Source organism: Indicator indicator, chromosome 5 (assembly GCF_027791375.1).
Source record: "Indicator indicator isolate 239-I01 chromosome 5, UM_Iind_1.1, whole genome shotgun sequence".
Lineage (NCBI taxonomy): Eukaryota > Metazoa > Chordata > Aves > Piciformes > Indicatoridae > Indicator > Indicator indicator.
The window spans coordinates 30,979,764-31,002,366 of record NC_072014.1 but is presented as its reverse complement, the minus strand read 5'-3'; the positions used below and the strand labels follow the sequence as shown (position 1 = coordinate 31,002,366).

The following is a 22,603-nucleotide window of genomic DNA, read 5'->3' as shown; positions in this document are numbered from 1 at the left end:
AAGAAGAAAGAAAATAACATGAAACTAAAAACATATCACCCATAAAGAAAAGAAAAAAGACTGCTGTCATCGCCACAGGGAAGCTGAGACACAAGCCACAACTCTGCATGTATGCCAGCCTTGCCAGTGCTTGGATCTGAAGGCAAAGTCCGCTACAGCAGGATTTGAAGAGCAAAGCCAAAATTCTGTGCTAAATATTGCTGCCAAACAAGCCATTTCTTGTCAGTATTTGTGAAACAAATTGAGCCTGTGCTGTAAATATCCCTGCATCTGTGTGCTGTTTGTTTCAGCATGAAGACTTGCAAATAAGCTTCAGTGGAGAATAGACTGAGCAATTCTGGTTGGACTCAGCTGTTCAGGCCCTACAACTGGCCCTCTGTGAGCAGTGTCAGACAGCACTACTGCAGCCTCTGTCATACTTTCACTGCAATAAGGTGGGCAGCAGTTTGCATCTACCTGTATAAAAAAGAAAGAAGAAAAAAAAAAGAAAAAACAGGCAGTAAGAAAGTCTTTCAAGGAAAAAAAAATTAGAAGTTACCTCATCACTATGAGATTGATTTCTAAATGCTTTAAAGCTTTAACATGCAAATCAACCACAGAACTTGTTTGAGGCTCAAACTATCTGTTTGGGGTTTCTTTTGCATGCATCAAGACTTCCTTTGCCACAAGATAATCTTCCAGTTCACCTTGCCCCATAAGGCTATCTAACAAACCCTGTTATGATATCTCTGCAGGAGAGGAGGACAGAAGATACATTTCTGATAAGTACTCAGATACAGTTGGACAGATTACCTATTTTTTTCTTTTTTTTTTTTTTTCCAAATGACCAATCCAAAAGGAATTGCTGCTCAGACCTCGAACAGAGAATTACAGCTACTGGCATGTTACAGCACCCTGTCCACTGCCTTGTCACTCAATAAGTGACAATCTGAATGTGGTATTACTGGCACAAAAGCCAATTTGGGCAAACTACAAACGTCTTCCCAGGTCTCCCAAACTCTTACAGTGTGGCCTTCACCAGGCTGCTTCACTCTCTGGGAGTAACCTATGTTTCGTTATAAATAGGAAACTTAGCTTCAGTATTTCCCCACCTTGGTCAGAGGAAATGCATTGCAAGTACCAGCTTCCTGTGAAATACAGTGAGGTATCACCTGGATCAGACTTGAAAATGCCTTTCTTGCAAGTAACTTCTGTAACAAAGTCTGGAAGTTATTTTACAGCAAAACCAAACAACACATTTCTATCACCATCACTTAAAAACTCAGGAGCAGACTGACCTGTTGAATTATCACACTCTACAACTACCTGAAGAGAAGATGTAGTAAGGTGGGGGTCAGGCTCTTCTCCCAGGCAACTTGTGACAAGACAAAGAGGGCATGGCCTGAAGCTGCACCAGCGGAAGTTTAGGTTGGATGTTAGGAAGCACTTCCGCACAGAAAGGGTAATTAGATACTGGAATGGACTGCCCAGGGAGGTGGTGGAGTCACTGTCCCTGGAGGTGTTTAAGGAAAGACTGGATGGGGCACTTAGTGACATGGTCTAGTCAGTGTGGTGGTGTTGGGTCATAGGCTGGACTTGATGATCTCAGAGGTCCATTCCAGCCTCAATAATTCTGTGATTCTGTAAGTGCCAAAACTTCCCTGGATTTCAAACTCAAGTCCGAAACACTGAATCCTTCCCTCTCCAGCCCAGAACTAAAATAAATCCTGGAGAGGGTTACTGCTTAGTTGTACTATAGCAGCATTTTCAAGGGCCAGATGAACAGCCTCATTATTCCAGCAGCTGTATAAACATGCCACATGCACACGGACATGGTTAAGTCCACCAACACAGAGGTAGCCTAAACCAAAAGGGAAACATAAGGCACAAAAAGGTAGTGACCATTCCAGTGACAAACAGAGCCAATTAGAAACTAAAGCCAAGCACCCTACTTGCTAGTCATCATTACTGACAACCAAAAATTGCTTAGCAGTGCTTTCACTAGAAAAGGAGAGTGGATTTCAGACGTATGCCAGACCTCCATGCAACTTTCTCCTCATCACAGTCAATACAATTTATTTGCTGGCTTTTCAGTAGGAGGGAAGTAGCACAGACTGCACTGACCTCCCAGGAGCAGCCCTGCTGTCTGCCAGAGGATAACTTGGAACACTGTCCCCAGCCGTTGGGCAGAGATGAAAATGTCTGTGCATTTGTCTGAGCCCAGGAGAAGGCAAACAGAAGACAGAAGCAGAGGACTCAGCAGGAGGGATACCTGCCTGGTGGCAGGGGGAGAGCAAGATAAGTTAACCAACAACAAAAGCATGTTAACTTTGATTTACCAATGACTTATTCTGGGTCACTGCTTGATAGATAGAGACTGGTTTCAAAAGTCTAATTTTTAAGGTAGCCACATGATTTTCAGAGCTCACTTAGATTTGTGTACAGTGTAAAATTTGTTCACACTGTGGCAATCCACCTAAACACAAAGGTAGGCAGCAAGCTGTTCCTCTGCAGCGCAGGAAGGGAAATTTGCCACCTGCAGGCAAAGCTCTCAAAGCTGCAGAGGTAGAGAGGCACCATGATATGCAAGCTAAAACCACAGGCAATGTGTTATTGAGCAGAACCACAGCAGAGGCTTTCACATCCGCAGACCAGAAAGTACCCACCTGTTCATTCCTTCCCACACAAGCAATCACCTATAAAAACAAGTTTCCCTGCCTTCATATTAAAAATTGCAATGAACTGATATAAGCACAAACTTTTAAAGAAAGTATATTCATTGAGGAACACAAATGGGAGTATGCTTCCAAACCAAGCAAACAGCCCCACCACTCATGCAACACCTGCTGTCAGAACAGAATTGCAATGCCCTCCAGCTGAGGCACAACACATGGGATTCCTCCTTCCCCAGTTCGTGTGAATGTCAGGGCAGTTGGAGTTTCCATGCTATGTGCCCCCCATGAAAGGTGATGATAACTGGGGTCTCCAACTTTAGGCTGAAAAACATACTTGTTTCAACAGCAACAAGGAAAAAATTATTCCCCATCAATAACCAGAAAGAAGAGAGGAGGATAAGAGCTCCCTATACCTTTGAAGAAAGGGCACAGAATTATGTGGGTTCAGTTACAAGCAAAAACTTTCAGAGCCACCAAAAAAGCTAAGTCAGCATTAAAAACCAAATAGGGAGTGAGAGAGGGGGGAAAAAAAAAAAAAAAAAGAGAGAGAAAAACAGTGTGTCACATACCCACAGTCTATCCAGCTTATAGTACCTCGTCCTTTCACCTCTTGGGCCACGCTGGACAGCAACCTGAGTGAGCTTTCTGCAGCAGTAGCTGGAAAACAAAACAAAACAAAAATAAAAATAAATCAACAACACTTTATTACTCCACACAGAAAAACACAATGGCATATTCCTTAGTTCTGAAGCACTGGAAGAACATTTTGTCTAATTTGAGCAAATCAGTATGAGAGGGATAAGAAAAAAAAAATCTTCTGTAAACTAGAAGGAATGCTGGCTGCAGCTGAATTTGGATGGCTCCTTCCTTCTACCCACCCTTAAACTACACTCCCAAACGTATCTCCTGGCACACTCTCCGACTGAGATTTATGGAGCTTATTGTGTGTTCTGCAAACCAGCTTCCACCCCAACACTGCCTTTTTCCTGTGACTGGGCATTAACTAGTTACTGCCTATAATTCCAGTGACTTCATTTACTTGCCTTCACCAACCATAACAGAAAGTCATTCAGCGCCTCTGCCTGCTTCTACTCTATCCCTGTCATACACAGAAAACAATACACTGTTATTCTCATAATAATCCTGGGAGACACCCAAACCAACAGTTGTGATGAGCTCAAAACTTATAGTAGAAAGTACCCAGAAAAGGTCCTTCCAAGAACTGGCTGTATTATAACTACCCACCAGAGATTTTTGAAATGCTATGCCACGTGTGTAGATTCTGCAGAACACTTCCATTCCAAAAGAGTCTTATAAACGGTATTAAAAATAAAGACAGGGGGAAAAAAGAGATGAGATCTTAGGAGAGAAAAACAGAGAGGTTCAAAGAACTATCAATTCCTACCCTCCCAAAAAAAAAAAATCTAAAAGAAGCTGTTTCCTGCTTCAATAAATAGAAAATAGAAACCCAGAGCCTCTTCCAGATCTATTTAAACTGCTGCTACTCCACAGCTACTTCAACCAATTGAATATAAGAATGGCTATATTGGTTCAGACTGAATGCTTCTATAGACCAATATCTCATCTCCAGTATTTGTGAAAGTGAAACCTATGTAGGTCAGAGTAGGCAAGTAGAGGCAGTGAGCAGTGACAGCCTCCACAAACAATCTAGCCCTCTACAATCTTTATGTCAACAATCTCCTGAGCCAGAAACAGTTTCTTTGTATTTGACAGCCTTTGCTTGGGCCTGATGCCATCACAGACACCAGCCCACACATGCTAGGTATCAAGAAACTCTCCTACCTCCAATACTGATAACATGCAACTGCCACCTCTCTCCAACACAGGGACATAGACACATGAGGGGATTCTTTGCATGTACTTAGAGTGGAGCAGTTTGACAAATGATCTTTAAAAAATAAGCATTCAGAATGGGATAGACTTGTCCCATAAGACTCACTTGGTGAGCAGCCCTGGCAGGATACCCAGTCAGTAGGGTAAACCAAATACCTCCTTTAAATGAGCACATCTCCTTAAACCAAGAATTTTCTGCATGAGATAGAAACACTCATCTAGCTTTGCTCAGCCGAGGCAAAGCCTTTTTTTCAGCAGTATGATCAGACGCTGGCCAACACCTCATTACAGCTGAGGGATATACATCTGGAATTAGAATTGCACCTCCAAATTCCTATCTCTTTTTTTTCCTATCTCTTTCTGGGTGACAGTTAAAGAGATTTTTAATTGTGCAAGGATCACTGTTGTAGGAAGAAATATTAATCCCACAGTCAGCTCTGCAGGCAGTGCTTTAGACTGCTAAAACCAACCAATTAAATAACAAAAACAGAAAAGAAGAAATCTCTACAACGCAGCTTTTGAACAATGCCCATAGGGCAACATTTATTTGATGAGTGTCAGAGCTGAAGTGCTGCTAAAAATGAAAGCAAACACCACTTAAAATATTAAGCGTAAAAAGAAAATCTTCCCTTTAAAAAGCTGAATAATACAGATGTCTTTTTTATCTAAAGTGTTCCTTTCAAAATCAAAAAGCTTTTGAAACTCTTTTATGACTTTCACTTTGAACTTGTTACTACAAAACCATTTGGCCAAGTGAGCGCACAAAGTTCCCCACTACAGCAAAACACAAATATTTTAACAAAAATTAAGTCACATCTGTCATTTCAACTGTTTGAGAAAAAGAATATCTTTAGGAAACAAAGTTAATTATCCCAGCACCTGCACATTTTTGTCTGCAAAATCCTGATACAGGGGGAGAGAGTATAATCGGTCACCATATGCTGCTCTGACTTGCCACACTATAAACCCAGAGCAACTCCACCAGTATCACTGTGTTTGATTGACTTAAGACCTTTGCAACAGGTCAGAAAGAGAGGATCCAATCCCCAAACCTGCAAGAAGGACAAGGAAGCACCAACAAAATTAATACAGTACTGAGGAAAATCATCTTAGTGACATGTTTTACTTCTTGCTGTCCAATGAATTTCACATCCATGGTAGCACTCTGCACTTGTGTACGGAGCTTCTTCGTTTTACATGGTGTCACACAAAACAAAAAGGCAGCAAAGGAAAAAAAGGAGCAGAACAGAGCAAAAGGAAGAGCAAAGTCAAGTAAGAACAAGACTAAATGGCCAGAAAGAAGAGGCTGAATGAGAGAACACAGCAGAGATTCAAGGGGACAGGTGGCATGACTTGAAACAAGCCCATTTCTCCCTATTTATTACACAAGCAGCTCAGGTTTTATTTTTCTATTTTATTAATTAAAGTTGAAAGATGACCACAGGACACACAAAGCTGTCAGAAGCAAAGAAATTGATTTCAGTACCAGAACCATTCATTAGCCTTTCAGTGGCACCAGGAAAACAAAACTTGCAAACTACTGTGATATGCACACCAGAAAGCTTCTGGTCAATAGCTATTACAAACAGCCAGTGTTGGAGACAAAGCCAGGATGGAGTACATCTTTGCCAATGCGACATAGCACTAAGAACACCAAATTAAGAAGACTCCAAACCTGGAACATCAGAATCTTCCGAGTTAGAAAAAAGACACCAGTGCCGAAGAACCCCTTGTAGTCACGTAGAAGCACCTTGCAGTTACATGTGACAACAACAAACCGAAAGCACGGAAGGGCAAAGAGCTTAGTCACCTGAACATGTATACAGGTAATTGATGCACACATGCCCAGCCTCTTGCTGAACACAGAGCTGTGATACTAGACAAGCAAAAAATAAAAACAAAAACAAAAACAAACAAACAAAACCCCCACAAACAAAAAAACCCCACCAAACAACAAATCACAAGCACACAAAAAAAAAAAAAAAGAGTACTTACCAGATTTGGAATACAGCACTAGTATGTTATTCCGTGTCCTGAGAAGCTTCTTAAAATCCTTATGGTCACTTATTTTTTCTATGAGTGGAGACACCTTCAATAAGCACACAAATGCCGGCAAGAATGCCTACAGAAACACAAAGCCAGAAACACCAGTTAGAGCTTCCATGCTGAGAAACAAAACACAAACTGTTTTTGAAATTGCCTTGACCTTCTTCCATAATCTTGCTTTAAATAAGCTATCATATTGATTTGATCAGCAAAAGCCTGAAAAAAGAAAAAAAGCCATACACATGACTTACCAAAATTGGACCAATACCACTCCAGCAAGCATCCTTAGGTGGAAAGATAAGATAAAGACAACATCAAGAAATATAGCTTTAGTCAAGAAGCCACACGCTTTAAAAGTTTGTTCCCTAGTCAGATAATCAGATAAAAGTTATGTAAATTTAATATATTGTAACAAGAGAAGCAGCAAATTACCACTTTGAGAGCACCCTTGTGCCTAGATCTCAGAATATGCTGCAAAATCACTCGAGCATTTTGATATCGCACAGAAGACAGCAAGAGCCACGAAGTTAAAACAACTAACCAACACACACACACAGAGCAGTTGAAGGAAATGAAAATAGAATCTCGCAACTCTGAAAACAGAATTGCAACACTCGTATTATGGCACTAACCACAACCCTCTCCCCAGCTGCCCTTCCAAAGTGGAACAAGGCTTGTTTCCCCACTGGCCATACCCCTCTTCACACATGCACTGATCTCCAAAAATAATAATAATCTATCCATCAGGCTATGCTGCCTCCATTTTGCACTTACTGAATTCATGCTAAGGGAATGATTATGGGAAGTTTAGCTGGAGAAATTATCTAGTTTTTCATTCACCTTACGGTAGAAACTTACTATTTAATTGCTTGGCTAAAAGCTTTAACTAATTTGCCTAACACACACATGAGGTTCAACATTTGCTTAATTACAGACATAATTTTGATCATGTCTCACTCCAGCTGGGCTGGAAAACGTGTCCAGGGTAGACACAAACAAGAGGCTGCTCCCCTTGCATCCTGCGTCTTATGGATTGCAGCGCTCAAACCAAGGCACTAAGCCAGCCAAAGTCAGAACAAGCAGCTCCAGGCACTGCACTTCATTACAAATTCAGCTACTTGCTAGCACCACATCACTAAGGCACAGAAATGAAACCTGCACCTACAAAACATACTTTGTGAGTGCCAGAAGTTTTTGACAGTGGGGGAAGAAGCTGAACTGAAACCAGGGTCACACTCAAAACAACCCCAGGATACATTCAGGAATTTAAAGTTACTACAAGAGATACCTCTAACACAAAATATAAAAGCACAACAGGCCACACAGGCGTAGAGTGAACAAGCTATCCCACTCCACAGGCAAGAGTCCCACCACTGAGCCCTGCTGACCAGATGGTCTGAAGGGAAAAAACATATTCACCAGTCAGCCCCTCCATCAGCATAAATGTCCTTGATTTGACCAACAGACTCAAATCTTCCAAGTTCAAATGTCCAGAGCTCAGCCTTCCTACTTTGGGCTGATGTATGTCAATCATTTGTGTATTTTCTGAGATCAAGACATGGTGCTGCTAATCAAAGCAGAATAATATAGCTGTGCTAAGTGAGGTGACACATGCAAATTCCTGCATAAAACTCATCATAATCAGAGGTAGTACAGGAGAGATTAATCTAACATTGACTTATGGGTAGACCTGTTTAATCCTGTGTGGTTGGGTTTCTTTTAGAATTTTTCCTTCACCTATTCTTTTTGTAACTATCCAAGTGTCTTCAAATTCTGCTTATGCTTTGAGCTACAGAAGACTAAAACAAAACTTAACTGAAACTAAGCCTGGAAAGGTGACATTACAGGTTGCTTCTTTGGTTTAGAAAATTGGACTCAAGTAAGGATATTCTAGACTATGAACTCACTGCCAAAAAGAAGTATTTGGACTAAAAAAAGCCACAAACACCACTTTCACCAAACGGTGACCATGACACCAAATGGTATTATGAACTTTAAAGCAGCTGTACCGTTTTACTGGCAGGTCAGAAGTACATGTATTTCATGTCCTTTCCAGATGGAATGACTGCTTACCCAATTTCAGTGAATTTTCTTTTTTCCTTCCTTACAACAGCAGAGCTATATCCCTCTTGAAAAATTAGATTCTGCTAACAGTGACAGCTTTTACTACTGCCTTGTCGGTGTTGCCACTAACAGAAAACTCACTGTGCTGGCAGAACAGCAGGCACTTGGAGGGAGAAGCACATCAGATTGCATATATCCACTGCTACTTTGTCCAGTTCCTCCTCAGATACCAAATCAATACGTTACTCGTTTTCCCACAGTTTAGACCAAAACCCACTGGGAAAGGCAATGTGCATACAAGCACACCAGCCAGTCCTGACAAATAAATCATCATTTCCCTTTAATTAAGATTAATGTTGCAGGCCTTCCTTGTTATAAAACTCAAAAGGTCCAAGCTGAAGGCGTTGAGTCGGACAGAAAGCCCCTGCCTGCACATCTAAGGCAGCAGAAGCAATGCTGGGAGGTCACTGGCTGAGTGGGAAAAGTTCAACATGCATTTGCACCAGGCAGTGTTTGCAGACTGATAAGAATTTGGTAGTTTCATGCTGTCCAGCTCTCTCCTGATGAAATTAATGAATATCCTACCCAGGAATAAATGAGAGGCTGGTTTATTGTTAAAATTCCCAAAGATCCTCTGCCTTCGCTACCAGCTCCATCCAAGGCAAGTGATGCCAAGCAGTTGTTTTCACCAGATACCAGTCCCTGCCATAGGACCGCTTTGCCCAGTGAAAGAGCCAACGCTGTGATGATCATACCAGCAGCTACAGCCACTAGTTCTGGCAACAACCCCAAATTAAGAGGATGTAAAAAGAGAATTCTGTGGGAATCAGTTACATACTCTTCCTCTTCTTCACAGAAAACCAGGCTCATATTCTTGCACAGCCCACAGGCAAAGTGGCAGCAAAGGCAAAGCTCATTTGCATGTACTGTGCAATATGACTTTAATTGTGAGCTATGACTCAGGTAGATTTACTCCAGACATTCTGCAGGAGAGCTCATCAGCCAGGCACTGCCCGATTAAGCACACTGCTTCTTGTTTAAATCCAGGGCACAAGAAGAGATGAGCTCATATTAAAAAAAAAAAAAGAAGAGGTCAAGAAAGGTGACAGTCCCTCCTGGGCAGGAAGCCTCTTTTCATATGCGTCAGGAAGTGCTACATTCACACATATGGAACTCTATAAATAAGAAACAAGCTAAACTCTCTTGTCACTTGAACACTCTAAAGCTTCAAAACCTCTTCAAAACCACCACTGAAAAGTTAAGAAATACTCCCAACACTTTTCTCAAGAAGCTGCCTACTTTGGTACCCAGTGAAATAGAAGGCATATGATGACCAACACCTGCAACATCTGTGCTGCTCCTGTCCTGTGACAGTTATGCTAACAAGACACCACAATACAACTGAGGGAAGGTCTATTTCATTTCATGCTGTTTCCACAGCACTGAGCATAATGGGTCCTCATCCATGGATGGCTCAGTGGGCTGGAACCAACACAACAGCCACACAGTGTCCTCAGATGTAGGAAACTTCGGTGGAGAAAAAGGCAGGCTACACACGACAGACTATGAAATGCAAATCTTCCACTCGGCAGATTTCCCCAAGCTCAAGATTTCAATCTGAATTTATTTTCACAGAATTTTTTATGGCGTAGGTCACACATCAGTCATGTGATTCTAGCGTCTGATCTAAGATGCATGAATGATTCTCAAGTAAAACATAAGCAAACCCAAAGCCTCAAGACAGCCAATCCAAAACTGCTGAAAGATACTGCTATTCAAGTACAAGGTACAAAACCACACATGCTCTAGTTCTGCCTCTGCTCTTCAAATCAAAGTACTTATTTGAATAGGTAATTTTGCAGGATGGGTGGCAGAATTAAGGTTTAACTTTCCTTCCCCCCTACCCCTGACTCTTGAGCAATTCCTTGCAGAGCAAGTGTTAAAGAGTATTGAAACACTCTACAACCCTGCTTCCTTAGAACTGGTACCCCAGAAACATCTGAGCTTTTAGAACCCCAGAAGAAAAGAGAGTTACAGGCAAATAACTATTTGCTAATGATACTTCCAGGATGGACATTCATGAAAAAATGTTGTCATCCCTCAGGCCATGTTTTCTCAAAACCATCAAGGACTGAGAAAGCAGAGTTTATTTCTCAATTTTTTGGCCTTTTCTGAACCTCATTTCAGAAGGAAAAAAGGGAAAATCTTTCAAGCAGCCACAAGAACATATTTTCATATTTTACATTTATTATTCAAATTAAATGTGATAAATGCCTAACTGCTGTTCCCACAGAACCCTGCTCAATTTATGAACTGCTCCCCACAAAAGCTTTGTGACAGCACACTCTCTTACTAAAGACAAGCAGCACGTTTGGAGAACTACTTACTTTTTTATTTTAAACCCAAGGCAGTGAAAACACATGGCTGTAAAAACATGAAAACACATATCTAAATTAAATAAGGAAGAACTATCAGAGGAGTAGCATTCCACACTGGACAGAAAAACTATTTTCCCTTTCTCCTATTTCCAGCTCAAGGAGCATGAACAAGATGTTATTTCCCTGGACACAAATTATGCATTAAAAAATATAAATATGGTTAGGTTCCTGAATCCATATGTCCACATACAATTTTTATGCACACACTAACCCTTACATATATAATTAGGTAGATAATTTGCACACGATTCATCAAGAATACCTGGGGCTGATTGCAAACAACACTGATTCCAGCACAACTGCTCAACTGACAAGGATGCAGTCTTACACTCAACCACGATTTTGAAAGCCCATTTTTCAGCAAGACATTGACTTTGATTTCTATCTTAGCTTAACCACCCACTGATGTCGCTTTCATTTTGGGACAACAGCATTCAACCCACTGTAAGTATGATCAATGAGTGACCCAGTACGTATGAAACAGATTGTGTCTGACAAGGCATTTTATGGGAATCTAGCTGAAGAGCAGACCTGCCTCCAAATTCCAAGCAGTAATGGAGATCACCGAGTCCAATTTTCAGAATTAATTTCTTTAGGACGGGAGTAGCTCACATTCTTAAAAGGGCCCTCCTCTGCTACAGTAAGTTGGCAAACGGCAGGAGGGCTGCAGGAACAGGCAAAACATCCCAAGAACAAGATCGATCAGATCTCACCTACCCTTTCCTGCTTCACAAAATTAACTCTGTAGTGGAGCACCCACTTAACTTCAATAGGTGGATTTGAAAGAACATCTCTGTACTGTAGTGATGGAGGTTTGTAAGCCTGTACATCAGCCAGTGGCACAGCCAGGTCCTGGGCTGCAGGCAGCATGCTCATAGTGAAAATACATAGTGAAATTTGTTCTCTCTTAGAAATATAAGATGTTGAAATCCAAAGTCTCCTTGTTTACAGGAATCACAGTTTGACTGCGTATGTTTTATCCTCCTTACTCATCATACAAACCACTCTTGACCTTGTGCAATAATTGCTTGCTTTCACTCACAAGCCCTCCCTCTGCTGCTATTTACATTCAGGGTTGTGCTGCTTTGATCACTGAGCCATTTGTAACAAATGCCTTCCAAGATGGATAGTGATAAGTAGGACAGTCCCCTGTTTTCATTCACCATTAATATCCAAAATAGCTGTAGAATCGTTTTAATCAGATCAGATGAGGGCAGATGGGTTATGTCTGTTACCCAAAGGTACCTCAAGAAAGCCTTCTGAGAATTTATTATTTCGAATGGGGCTGGGGGGGGAGAAGAGAAAGGGTAGCACTAGGGAGTCAGACTTCAGGGATCTCAACTATGCAGGCCCTGCAATCCTGCTCAGACTGCAAAACCATCTTCTCCCAACCACATCTGCAGGGGTTTCCAAACCGCAACCTGCTGAGGACCCCCAAGTACAGAGGCTGCAGCACATGATCTGTGACCTATCCAAAAACAGCTGTCTGTGGGCTCAGTGGGGAGTGGTGACTCTCAGGTCTACAGATGCTTTGGAAGGCCAGGTGAGAAGCACTCCTTCAAGTACATCATAATGACAACTACTGCACCAGAAGACTGACAGCATTAGAAAATCATGGGTTTGCCAAATAGATTTACACTTGCAGACACTCAGACACTTCTTGGATTTTGTTCGTTTTCTTCTGTGGAAGAAACCATCCTTACTCTGTATATAATTCGTATCAATTAATCCTCACCTCAAGCCATTCAGGGAATAAAAAAAAAAAAACCCAAGCACTGCTGACATTTTGCAGACATGAACCACTACAGTAAGAGGCATGTGTTGTATCTTCTTTTGTTCATGAAGGAAGGCAAACTAAAATCCTGACAGGGTCTTGGTATTCTTTAACTTAGCTAAAGAATGCTACAAATAAGGCATTCCACTTAACGTGGTGCTTGCTATGTTCAATTTCCAAATATAGAAGACAGCAAAAAACACCATGGAGACGTCAAGATTTGACTAGATTCTACTGTTCATATTGTTCTTAAATACTCGGGTTTAAGGAACATAAGCTATAGGCATTATAGTCTATACTAAAGGCTGTTCTTCAGGGCTCTGTAGCCAATTAATTGTATGGTTTATCACTGGGTTTCAAAAGCTTAGCAAATGAAAACCTGTGCAATAATTTCCTAATTAACAACTGACTGTAGTAGGGTCAATTACTACTGCTGACATAGAACTTCCTCCTTATTATAAATGTGAGGCTAGCCCTCTCCTCAAACCAGGCACTGGTGGAATATATATTAAACAAGCTGTTGATGGAATTATATTTCAGGTATCATTTCTGAATGAGCACATTTGGATGACTTCAGAAGCTAAGGGCATGAGCGAAGCATATGCCACATAATCCCCTGCTAAAAACTGGGTTTTGAAGAAGTTTAAAGTATCACCTACTCAAGAAGGAGATGCTATAAAAAGAAGACAAAAACAATATTAATGGGTCTTATAAAGAAAAGAGGGCAAAAAATGACACCTGAAAATCCTTAGCACTTTATATGGCACTTGTTATCTTCAAAGCATTGCACAAATATTAACTAATTAATCCTCACATTTTCCTGCCAGGTGATAGGAGATGAAGCTTAATTTAAATAGCTGGGAGTAAGATTCACACAGAAAGGAAGCAATCTGCAAGAGGCGAAAGGAAGGCAGCCTCAGAGCAAGTTAGCATACAGTTGATGCCAGAGTTGCGCACTAACACACCTTCATGGTGTGCCATCCCCTAAAAAGTGAGGAGGGAGAAAGAGTGAGTTCATTTGCAGTCACCCAACAAATATGATATGACAGTAAACCCAAAGACAGCAGACAGGACTTCGTCAAGTCAGTCACAAGATTAGATTTTGTTATCTGAGTTATGCAAGCACACAAGTCACAGCACCCTCCACCAACACTACCAGCTACTCTCAGTTAACAAAGTGCAAAAAAAAAAAACAAAAAAAAACCAGACCTGCTCTGCTATCACCATTTTTTTGCCATGCACAAGCTTGACATTGTGGTAGGAGCAAGGTAAACCATAACTCATTTCTGAAGTGACCCCATTCACATCAAGAAATTTAAGGCAATAACAGTTTGTGATTCTGTTTGCAAACTGCATTGAGTGTTCCAACTCATGGACCTCCAAACACAACTCTGAAGAAAGGCACATCTAATTACCACCATTTACTAAAACAAAGGAACTCAAGGAACTGCATCACCCAAAAGCAAAAGATATGGTCATTAACAAAACAAACACCTTTTTCATCACCAATTCCCGATGACATCGTGAACATATCCCTGGGCAGAAACACCGCTTTTGGTAACCACACCACATTTTTGGCAACGTCCCAGGCTCTCGGAAGCAAACGAGCACTTTGGCACCAAAGCCAATGGATTTGAAACATCACTCCATAAGGTATGGAGCCAAGTAACAAAACCAGTCCTGAAGGCCAAGGTTTGAATTGAGAAAGGCATGAGAGGAGACAGAGCAGAGCCCACATCTCGAGTTTTACCAGTCCGCATTTCGAGGAAGGAACAGACAAAGTAGGTAGGGAAGCTATGCTCAAGCCTACACCACATGCCTGGATTCACAAGTCTATATGAGTGCTCACCAGTGTGTTCCTGTAACATTACTGGGACTTGAGCTGGAATCCCAAAATGTTCTTTTCAAGCCTTTCTTTGAATGCATCAGGTTTGAATGGCACCAGGTCAAGAAGCCTGCATCCCAACAGCTTTAAGTCACTCAGTTTCTCTGTCATCAAGTCAACACTCAGAAGACAAACTGACCTTTGCTACGTTGGCCTTAGATAACATTCACCAGCATTTGCAAAGCAAATGGATCCCAGATGTGCAATCCTCTTGGAAGCAGTGTCTGACCTCTGTCTGGCCTCAGTACTTGAGGTATCAGAGGAAATACATATTCACCTCAGCTCCTTCAAGTATGCAACATAATCAACCACTTGACACATCTCTAAAGATAAACCACAACTTTCTTATGACTTTTCAACTCATTCAAGAAATAAAAATTTTACAGCAGGAGATCAGTGCCGTATCTTCCTCACATGTATGTCATATATTCACAGTGATGCAGAAGATAACAGTATCTTCCATTAGAAGATACTGAAGTGTTTTCTTCATCCAGCGTTGTAGTTTTTCCTTTCAAAAACGCAAGTCTTACAAAGATACGGATTTCAATTCTCGGAAGTCTCCTCCAATTTTGAGTCCCACTTTAAAAATGAGTTCCTATGTTTTAGAAGTACTATGCATGCACAACTCCTGCTGCTGTCCCAGGTGCACAGTAAGCACACCTTTACAGGGGATAAATAAATAAAACTAAGGTACATACAGGTACATAAAAAAAGATGGGCTGGATGAGAATACAATGTACTCATTAACCTCTGTCCTATCAAGCAGCTGGCATCACCTTTGCTTTAACTTTGCACACTAAGAATATCCTGATTTAACACCCTCACTGACTTTGCAAACATTGACTCAAGAAAAATTTAAAAGCAGGTTTTGCTATGTCACAGCTGTAGGCTAGTTTTTTAATCCTGGTGTACAGCGAGTTACATATTTCAAGATGAAAAATTGCACCTTCAAGTGCAAGATAATGCAAATTAGAAGAAATAATTTAAACTACTTGTACACAGAAAAGGGGAAAGAATTAGCTGAATCAACAGCTCAATGAAGACATCTGCTCAGTATGCAGCATCACAGAGCAAATAAAATGTTGGGGCAAATTAAGAAGGGTAAGAGAGAATAATGTGGACAAATTATAATGGCTTCATGTAATTTCACTGACAATGGCAGGCTGACTCTGCTCATCTCAGAGACACCAGCTCTGCAATATAAAAGGTCCAAAGAAGGGCAACGTGAATAGCTAGGAATAACAGATTCATATGAAGAAAGCCGGAAGAGAAAAAAAATCTTTTAATCTACAAAAAAATATCCCAGCAAAATATTCACATTAACATGAATGTTACAGTAAGATAAGGTCTGACTGTCACAGTGGATATAGAAGGAAATACCACAAATAACTCCATGCATTTAGTTATTTTAAATGAAGGGAAAATTCAGTCTACTTGTAACTCCACTTGGTCCACAATATATACTTAATCTGAGGAATACAGAGCCACAAGCACCACTGAGAAAAGTACTGTGTATATTAAAGGTGAGCCACAAGGGAAAAAAATCCACACTAAGACCTCTCCAACATTTTAGCAAGAGTTCAGACTGACTTCAGTTTCAGTTGAAATCAACAAACGAACTGCGGATAGCAGAGGTCTATGCTTCTAAACCAAGCTGAGAACACAACAAAACCTGTGCAGGACGCATAGCATTTCTTTTCCTTCCTCTTGAATGAGCTGAAGCTAGGCCTCTGCGAGGGGCAAATGGCTACACATCAGACAGAGCCGATGCTTTCTGTCCCACAATGGCAATTCTAAGATTAGTACTGAATAAGCACAGGGCAATTAGCAATTCCATACTTGATTTGTATGAATTAGATGAACACTCCTAGATCATACCTTTGCAAATACATTTCAGATCACGCATGCATAAAAAAAATTAACGTAATTTTTCATTAATTATTAACTCTGTCCAGGCAAAAGGAAGAACTGCAGGTCATGTCAATAAAGTAAATAAAGGAGTGCTTTAAAGTATGCCTTTGCCAACTTTGCGAGCTATTTATGCTACATGCTATGGATAAAGCAGAAAAAAAAAGAAAAAAGAGTTCAAAATATTTTTGTAGGTGACGGAATGTTGTACTTAAGTGTAATTTCAACGAAACATACCCAGAATCTCCAGAACGCACTAAGATGGGGAGCCCGCATTTGAGGGACGTCCAGGCAGGACTGCCCACGGGCGGCAGGACTGCCCACGGCTGCCCCTGACCGCGCACAGGTGCACAAAGCCGAGCCGCCGAGGCACCGATTTTCACACCAAACTTGGTCACGAAGGAAGCGCCCGCCGATTGCAGCCCCCGGGGCCGGGGCCGGGGCCGGCCGGGGATGAGCCGGGGGCTCCAGCCCGCAGCCGCTCGGGGAGTCGGCGCCGCACGCCAGGGTGGGTCTTCTCTGGGTGGATTTTTGAGAGACTAAGCGATAGAGAAAAAGGGAGGGAGGCAGGAAAGCAGCACACGGGCTGAGGTAACACCCGGGAGCAGAGCTGCCGGAGCTCAGCCACGCCGGGCTGTGCCGTAACGCGCCCGCCCGGGACTGCAGCGGTGGCAGGGCAGCCGCCGCGCCCAGCCGGAGGGGCCCGTCCCGCTCTCAACTTTCGCCCAACTCCGCCGGCCGCGCCGCGCCGCGCCGAGCGCCCCCGCCCCGGCCCGGGGAAGAGAGACACCCCGCACCCGCCCGCCCCGAGGCGCCCCGGGGCGCGGCTACCGCCGCTCACTCACCGCCAGGCCGAGCAGCAGCAACGGGAACCGCCCACGGCGCCGCGAAGCCCCCGCGCCCTGCCCCGGCACAGCCATCGCTGCCGCCGAGCCGGACCCGCTGCCGCCGCTTCGGGCTGCTGCCACGTCTGGCGGCGCAAGCGCATGCCGCCGCTACCACCCGCCCGCCCGGCTGCATGACGGGGCTTGTAGTCCGGCTCGGCTTGAAAGGGACAAACACCCGCAGCCGCACCCCCAGCCCCACCTGCAGCTCCCGGAACCATCTGGCGCATGGCAACCAAAACCCCATCCAACCCTCGCGAAGCACTGGTGCAATCACAACTGACAACCAATCTCCGTCCAGTTAGTTCCAATAGATTGAAAATAAAAAAGTTCCAGCTCTTCTCCATCCTCCCAACAGCCTTCCCTCCAGGATTAGTGTTTCGTGTCTTTGCAGTGGGTACCACGCTCGAGAGAAGCCCTCTGGCAAACAAACTCGTTCTTGATGCAGTTTTGCCAGGGTCTTTAAAAGCTTTTGCTGGTCTTAGATCCAGACCATGAGTGACTAAGGGAACAAAAAAAAAAAAAAAAAACAAACCAAAACAACAACAACAAAAAACAACACCACAAAACAAAACAAAACAAAAAAGTGGGACAGTGGAGAGAGAGTTAACTGCTTAGAAACCAGGAACTATTCTCCTTGGAAGTTGTTTCCATGTGTTTTTATTAAATCCTAAAGGATAACCCCACTTTATCCTTACACTTTATCCTTGCACATTGGCAATGATGCCAAAGCAGAAGCAAATAAATATGAGTCTGACCAGGATCAATTTCTGCAGCCTCTGTTATAACCATACCACCTGAATGATCACTTCATCCAGACCAGCAAATCAGTCTGTGCCCCTAGTTAGGCACATCCAGGGAGCCATCTCTGCCTCACAAAGACATCCCAGATGTCCTGCTAATAATCTTAATGTCAAAGCAGGTCACACACATTATAATTGGCTTCCTACAAGCAGAAGGGATCCTCACCTACAGCCCAGTGGCCGTGTGAAATTCTTCCTTGGCTCAGAAACATCAAAGGAAAATCAAAGGCATCTTTCCCAGTCTGATCCTTCCAGCTGACTGTCGCCTGAGCATTAGGCTAAGAGGCTGGCTGCAAGGGAGCAATTTGTAGATCCATACAGCTGACTGATCACTTCAAGCGGTGATCATGAAAACTGAATGCCGTTGACATTAACAAGTCCCCTGGTGGAAATGTAATTTTGCAAAGCAGAAACACACGTAGAGAAAGTTATTACTATTAACGTTTACACATTTGTGGCATCTTTTGCGGCAGGACTAGAGTCCACTTGCCTCAGTCACAGCTGGGTAACCTTTAGCAAATCATTTCACAGCTCTGTGCCTCGCTTCCCGTTGGCAGAAGGCCTCAGTTAGCCTGCCTTGACAGAGGGTTAGCAATCCTTAGCTTGCTCTAAAATGCCATTGAAGGCACACATGAGGCACAGCCCAAGATCTGTCAGAAGGAGTTTGGGATAAGCAAGGACACATGTCTGGAGAGAAGTTTAGAGAAAGGAGAGAGAAGGTAGGAATCTTTTCACTCCACAGTGGAAGGACCCAAAAGAAAACATCTCATGTCAAATATGTCCACCCCTAAAATATATGCTACCTGTTCTGCCTCTGCTCTCCTGCAGTCTCCTCACTGATCACGCTGGGATGGATGGAGGGATGCAGTGTACTAGTCACCACCATGTCTGGGGCCAGCTTCCCAATCTGTAATAATCAGCCTGCTAGCATAAGACTCCAGATACCTAACTGAAGCCCTTTTCAAATAAGCGATCAAGATCTCCAAGAATAAATAACCTCTTCCAGATACTGTTCACTGTTCACCTTCAGATCATCAGAATAGAGCTGAAAGGCTTCAGCACACAGCTACCCTGACTCATACAGACCTCTAGTCTCAGTTGGACATCCAGGACCTCAAAGATAGCTTGAATCCTCCTGTGACAGTTTTGTGTAGAAAACTGTTATATCTTCTAACGCTTCATATCACAGTTACCAGTATCAGGCAATGCAAAAGCAACCTCAGTGAGGTGGATTTTCTGTGCTGTGTCATCTCCATGCGGGATGTACTGCCATTGTGGTAGGAAAGGATAAAATCCTGGGACATGATTGTTTTGTCACAGGAGTACATTTTTATCATGCTGGCAAGGCGAAACATTCTCAGGAAGAAAGAAGACAAGCTATTTCAAACTGTGCTTCTGAAAGGTTATATATATAATCCAGTTTGGGAAGCTGCAATTCTTATATTCAGAAGAACATAAAAGAGATATCCATGCAGCAACCACAGCTTCTTTCTTTCTGTTGGGCTAGATAATTTGTATTGATATGACAAGCATTGACAAAACTTAAGAGACAAGATCATTGAGCATCTGTCTTGGGTCAAAATAATATATCAAGTATCGACTCCAGGCAAGGCTTTACACAGTGGCAAGTACTTAATCAGTCTAGTCGTGCATTACTAATGAACTCATTACAGTTGTATCTGACTGTGCCACTATCCAGCATCCCAAATTTTACTCTGTATCTGTTTGGCATGAATATCCTATGCTGCTTGCTCCTTTGCAGCTGTAATATTTGTACATGGCACCGCAAAACACTGTGAAAGCATTCATTAATTCACCACTGAGAAGCAAGAAAGAATCATGGCCCTTGGATTATAGATCAGAAAACGGTAGCAGAGAGATTATATGATTTGCCCTTGGCTATAAAACCAGACAGTTTTGGATCATGTTAATTTCCAAAGTCTGTACTGGGCCTGCTAATCCTTACTTGTCCATCTATATTCAAACATCTCTTTTGCCAACAATAAAATACAAAACTGGACTGACAGTAAGTATGTCTGTAAGGAATTACACCTTCCACATTTCCTATATGTCGCTGTTTTATTTGACAACCTTTATTCTTCGTTCTCTTTTTAACCTGAACAAGTCTCTGGTGGCCTCTCACAAAAGGCAAAATGAGTCACCTTTACCACAAAAAAAAAAAAAAAAAAAAAGACCACAGAGCAACAGAAAAAGATACAAGCATTTTGCAAGCCATGTTGAATCCAGGGGCAACATGGGCTGCCCTGGGACCCCAAACTGCATAGCTCTTGCCCAAAATGAAAGCAGGATTCACTCACAGCTTTAACTACATCAAATTCTCCTTTATCCTTCCATCAACATCTTTTGCTTCTTCAGTTCAGCTTCAGCCAACTGGTTTTGATCTGTGGGCTTATATGCTTTAAGTTTTGTGACATCTGTGTCATGGCACTGATTGCATCAGCTGAAAAGAGACATACGAGCTGGTTGCCATCAACAGATTGATGGTATTGTAGCCCTCGGCTCCTCATGACCTTTCCTACAGCTCTTCAGCACATGATGAAAAGCAAAAGAGACAGGACCAGCCCCTGTAGGACATTACATAGGAGTGGTCTCAGGGAAGAGGCACAGCTGTACAATGCTTTTCTACAGCTGATGTCTGTCAGAGGGGAGAGCCTGAAGGCAGCTTTCCTCTCCTGCTCCCTCCTCAGCACTTGATAGCAGGGCTGCGGATGTAGCGTATCCATACACGTCAGCTAACAAGTTCCATGTAACATCATCAGCACACCAAAATGAGGGATAAAAAGGTTCAGCTGCTACATAAAGCATTGTTGCTTAGGTCAAACATTTCATACTTCTGCATGAAGTCTTTTTAATACTATTATTGTTAATGATGGAAAAACATCATGGCTCTCAAGGCACCGCTCTCTGTTATTCAGCTGTGGCACATCTGTGCTTTTCACCTCACTGCAGTCAATAGGATGTTATGGAAGCAAAAGGGGATGGAGTTCAATCTGAGAACTTTTATCTCAGTGCCCTTCAAAAGTGCTGTACACAGCCATATAACTCAGTGCCTGCATTTTCTGCATCATACCCCTTTATGTTTCTGAGGTCTAGAAGGACTGTGGACTCTTTGTACAGCACAAAGAAGAAATGCATGCAACTGTGTGCTTTAATGGGAATTTTACTTGTGTATTTTATTGTTGTTGTTTGCTTCATTCTACAATAAAAGTACTTTTGGACCACAGGTAGACAGATGCTCTTTATATAAGAGCTAAAAACAGTAGGTACTGCAGGAGTCAGTTAAAAGTGGAGTACAGGTATTTTCCAAATATTTCTTCTTAGAAATTTTCCATTACAGCTGTTATTGCTCTCCTTAAGTCTGAGGTCTGCATGCCCCTCTACATTTAAGTGGTCCTACTGTTGAGAACACTGTAGTTTCTTTCACTGAATCTCCAAAGCTGGATATAATGTGTTCCTGAGTAGCATAAAAACCTTCTACAGTACAGGCACCTTGCTGGCAGGTAGTAGATAATTTATGTCTCTCAGCTACCTGCTGAGAGAATAGTTTAAACAAGATTAAAACAACCATTGGAGTCTAGCTGTTGTGCACTGACTGCAGCACTACTGCATCTTTCCAAAGAACTTCAGTCAAGACAGTTTTCCAGTGATTTGCAGATACTTACTGCATTACCAGGAAAGTGTCAAACAATGAGCTTGTGAAGAGGACTGAGATCTAAACCTTAATTCAATGCATAGGCCAACCACATACTGCATGAGTATTATCATATGAGGTGGCTAACCTCTCAGCCTATAAATGAGAAACAGATGCATCAGTGGAGTTTAGCTAACACTCTTTGGGTTGGCGCCTATATACCATACAAGGGGCCATAGGTCTATATTCTGATGGTAAAATATTCAACTTTAATACACAAATTTGTTTATGGAGACTGATCGGGCTTGTTCACGGGTAGCTTCATGCTGACAGCCAGCAACAGGGAAGTAGATGGGACTTCTATGAGTAAAGTAATTGTGCCTTTGGTCTGAGTACACCAAATATTCATCCATATGAAGGACTGAATATAAAGATAGGACTATAAATATACACTCAAAATATCATTTAATGTTAAATGATGTTTGTAATACTGGCCTTAGTCTTCAATGGAGCCATATCCATCCACAGTAGCTGAGCATCTGTCTCCGTATTATACCCAACGATATATTAGCATTCAACCAGCAGCGTATATTTGCTGCAGACAATGTTCTACTAAAATATTTTTGTACATCTGTCCTATG

General features: G+C 42.3%; 1 protein-coding gene across 1 annotated transcript in view; it reads right to left on the bottom strand.

Moving 5' to 3' along the window:
- The window catches only part of PDIA5 (protein disulfide isomerase family A member 5), a 101,134-nt gene extending 83,406 nt beyond the window's left edge, over positions 1–17,728 (bottom strand). Inside the window, 4 exon segments of the mRNA XM_054381249.1 lie at positions 3,224–3,311; positions 6,504–6,630; positions 17,469–17,561; positions 17,564–17,728. Coding sequence (XP_054237224.1) covers positions 3,224–3,311; positions 6,504–6,630; positions 17,469–17,561; positions 17,564–17,728 — 473 coding nt within the window.
- Between the last annotated feature and the right edge of the window lie 4,875 nt (positions 17,729–22,603).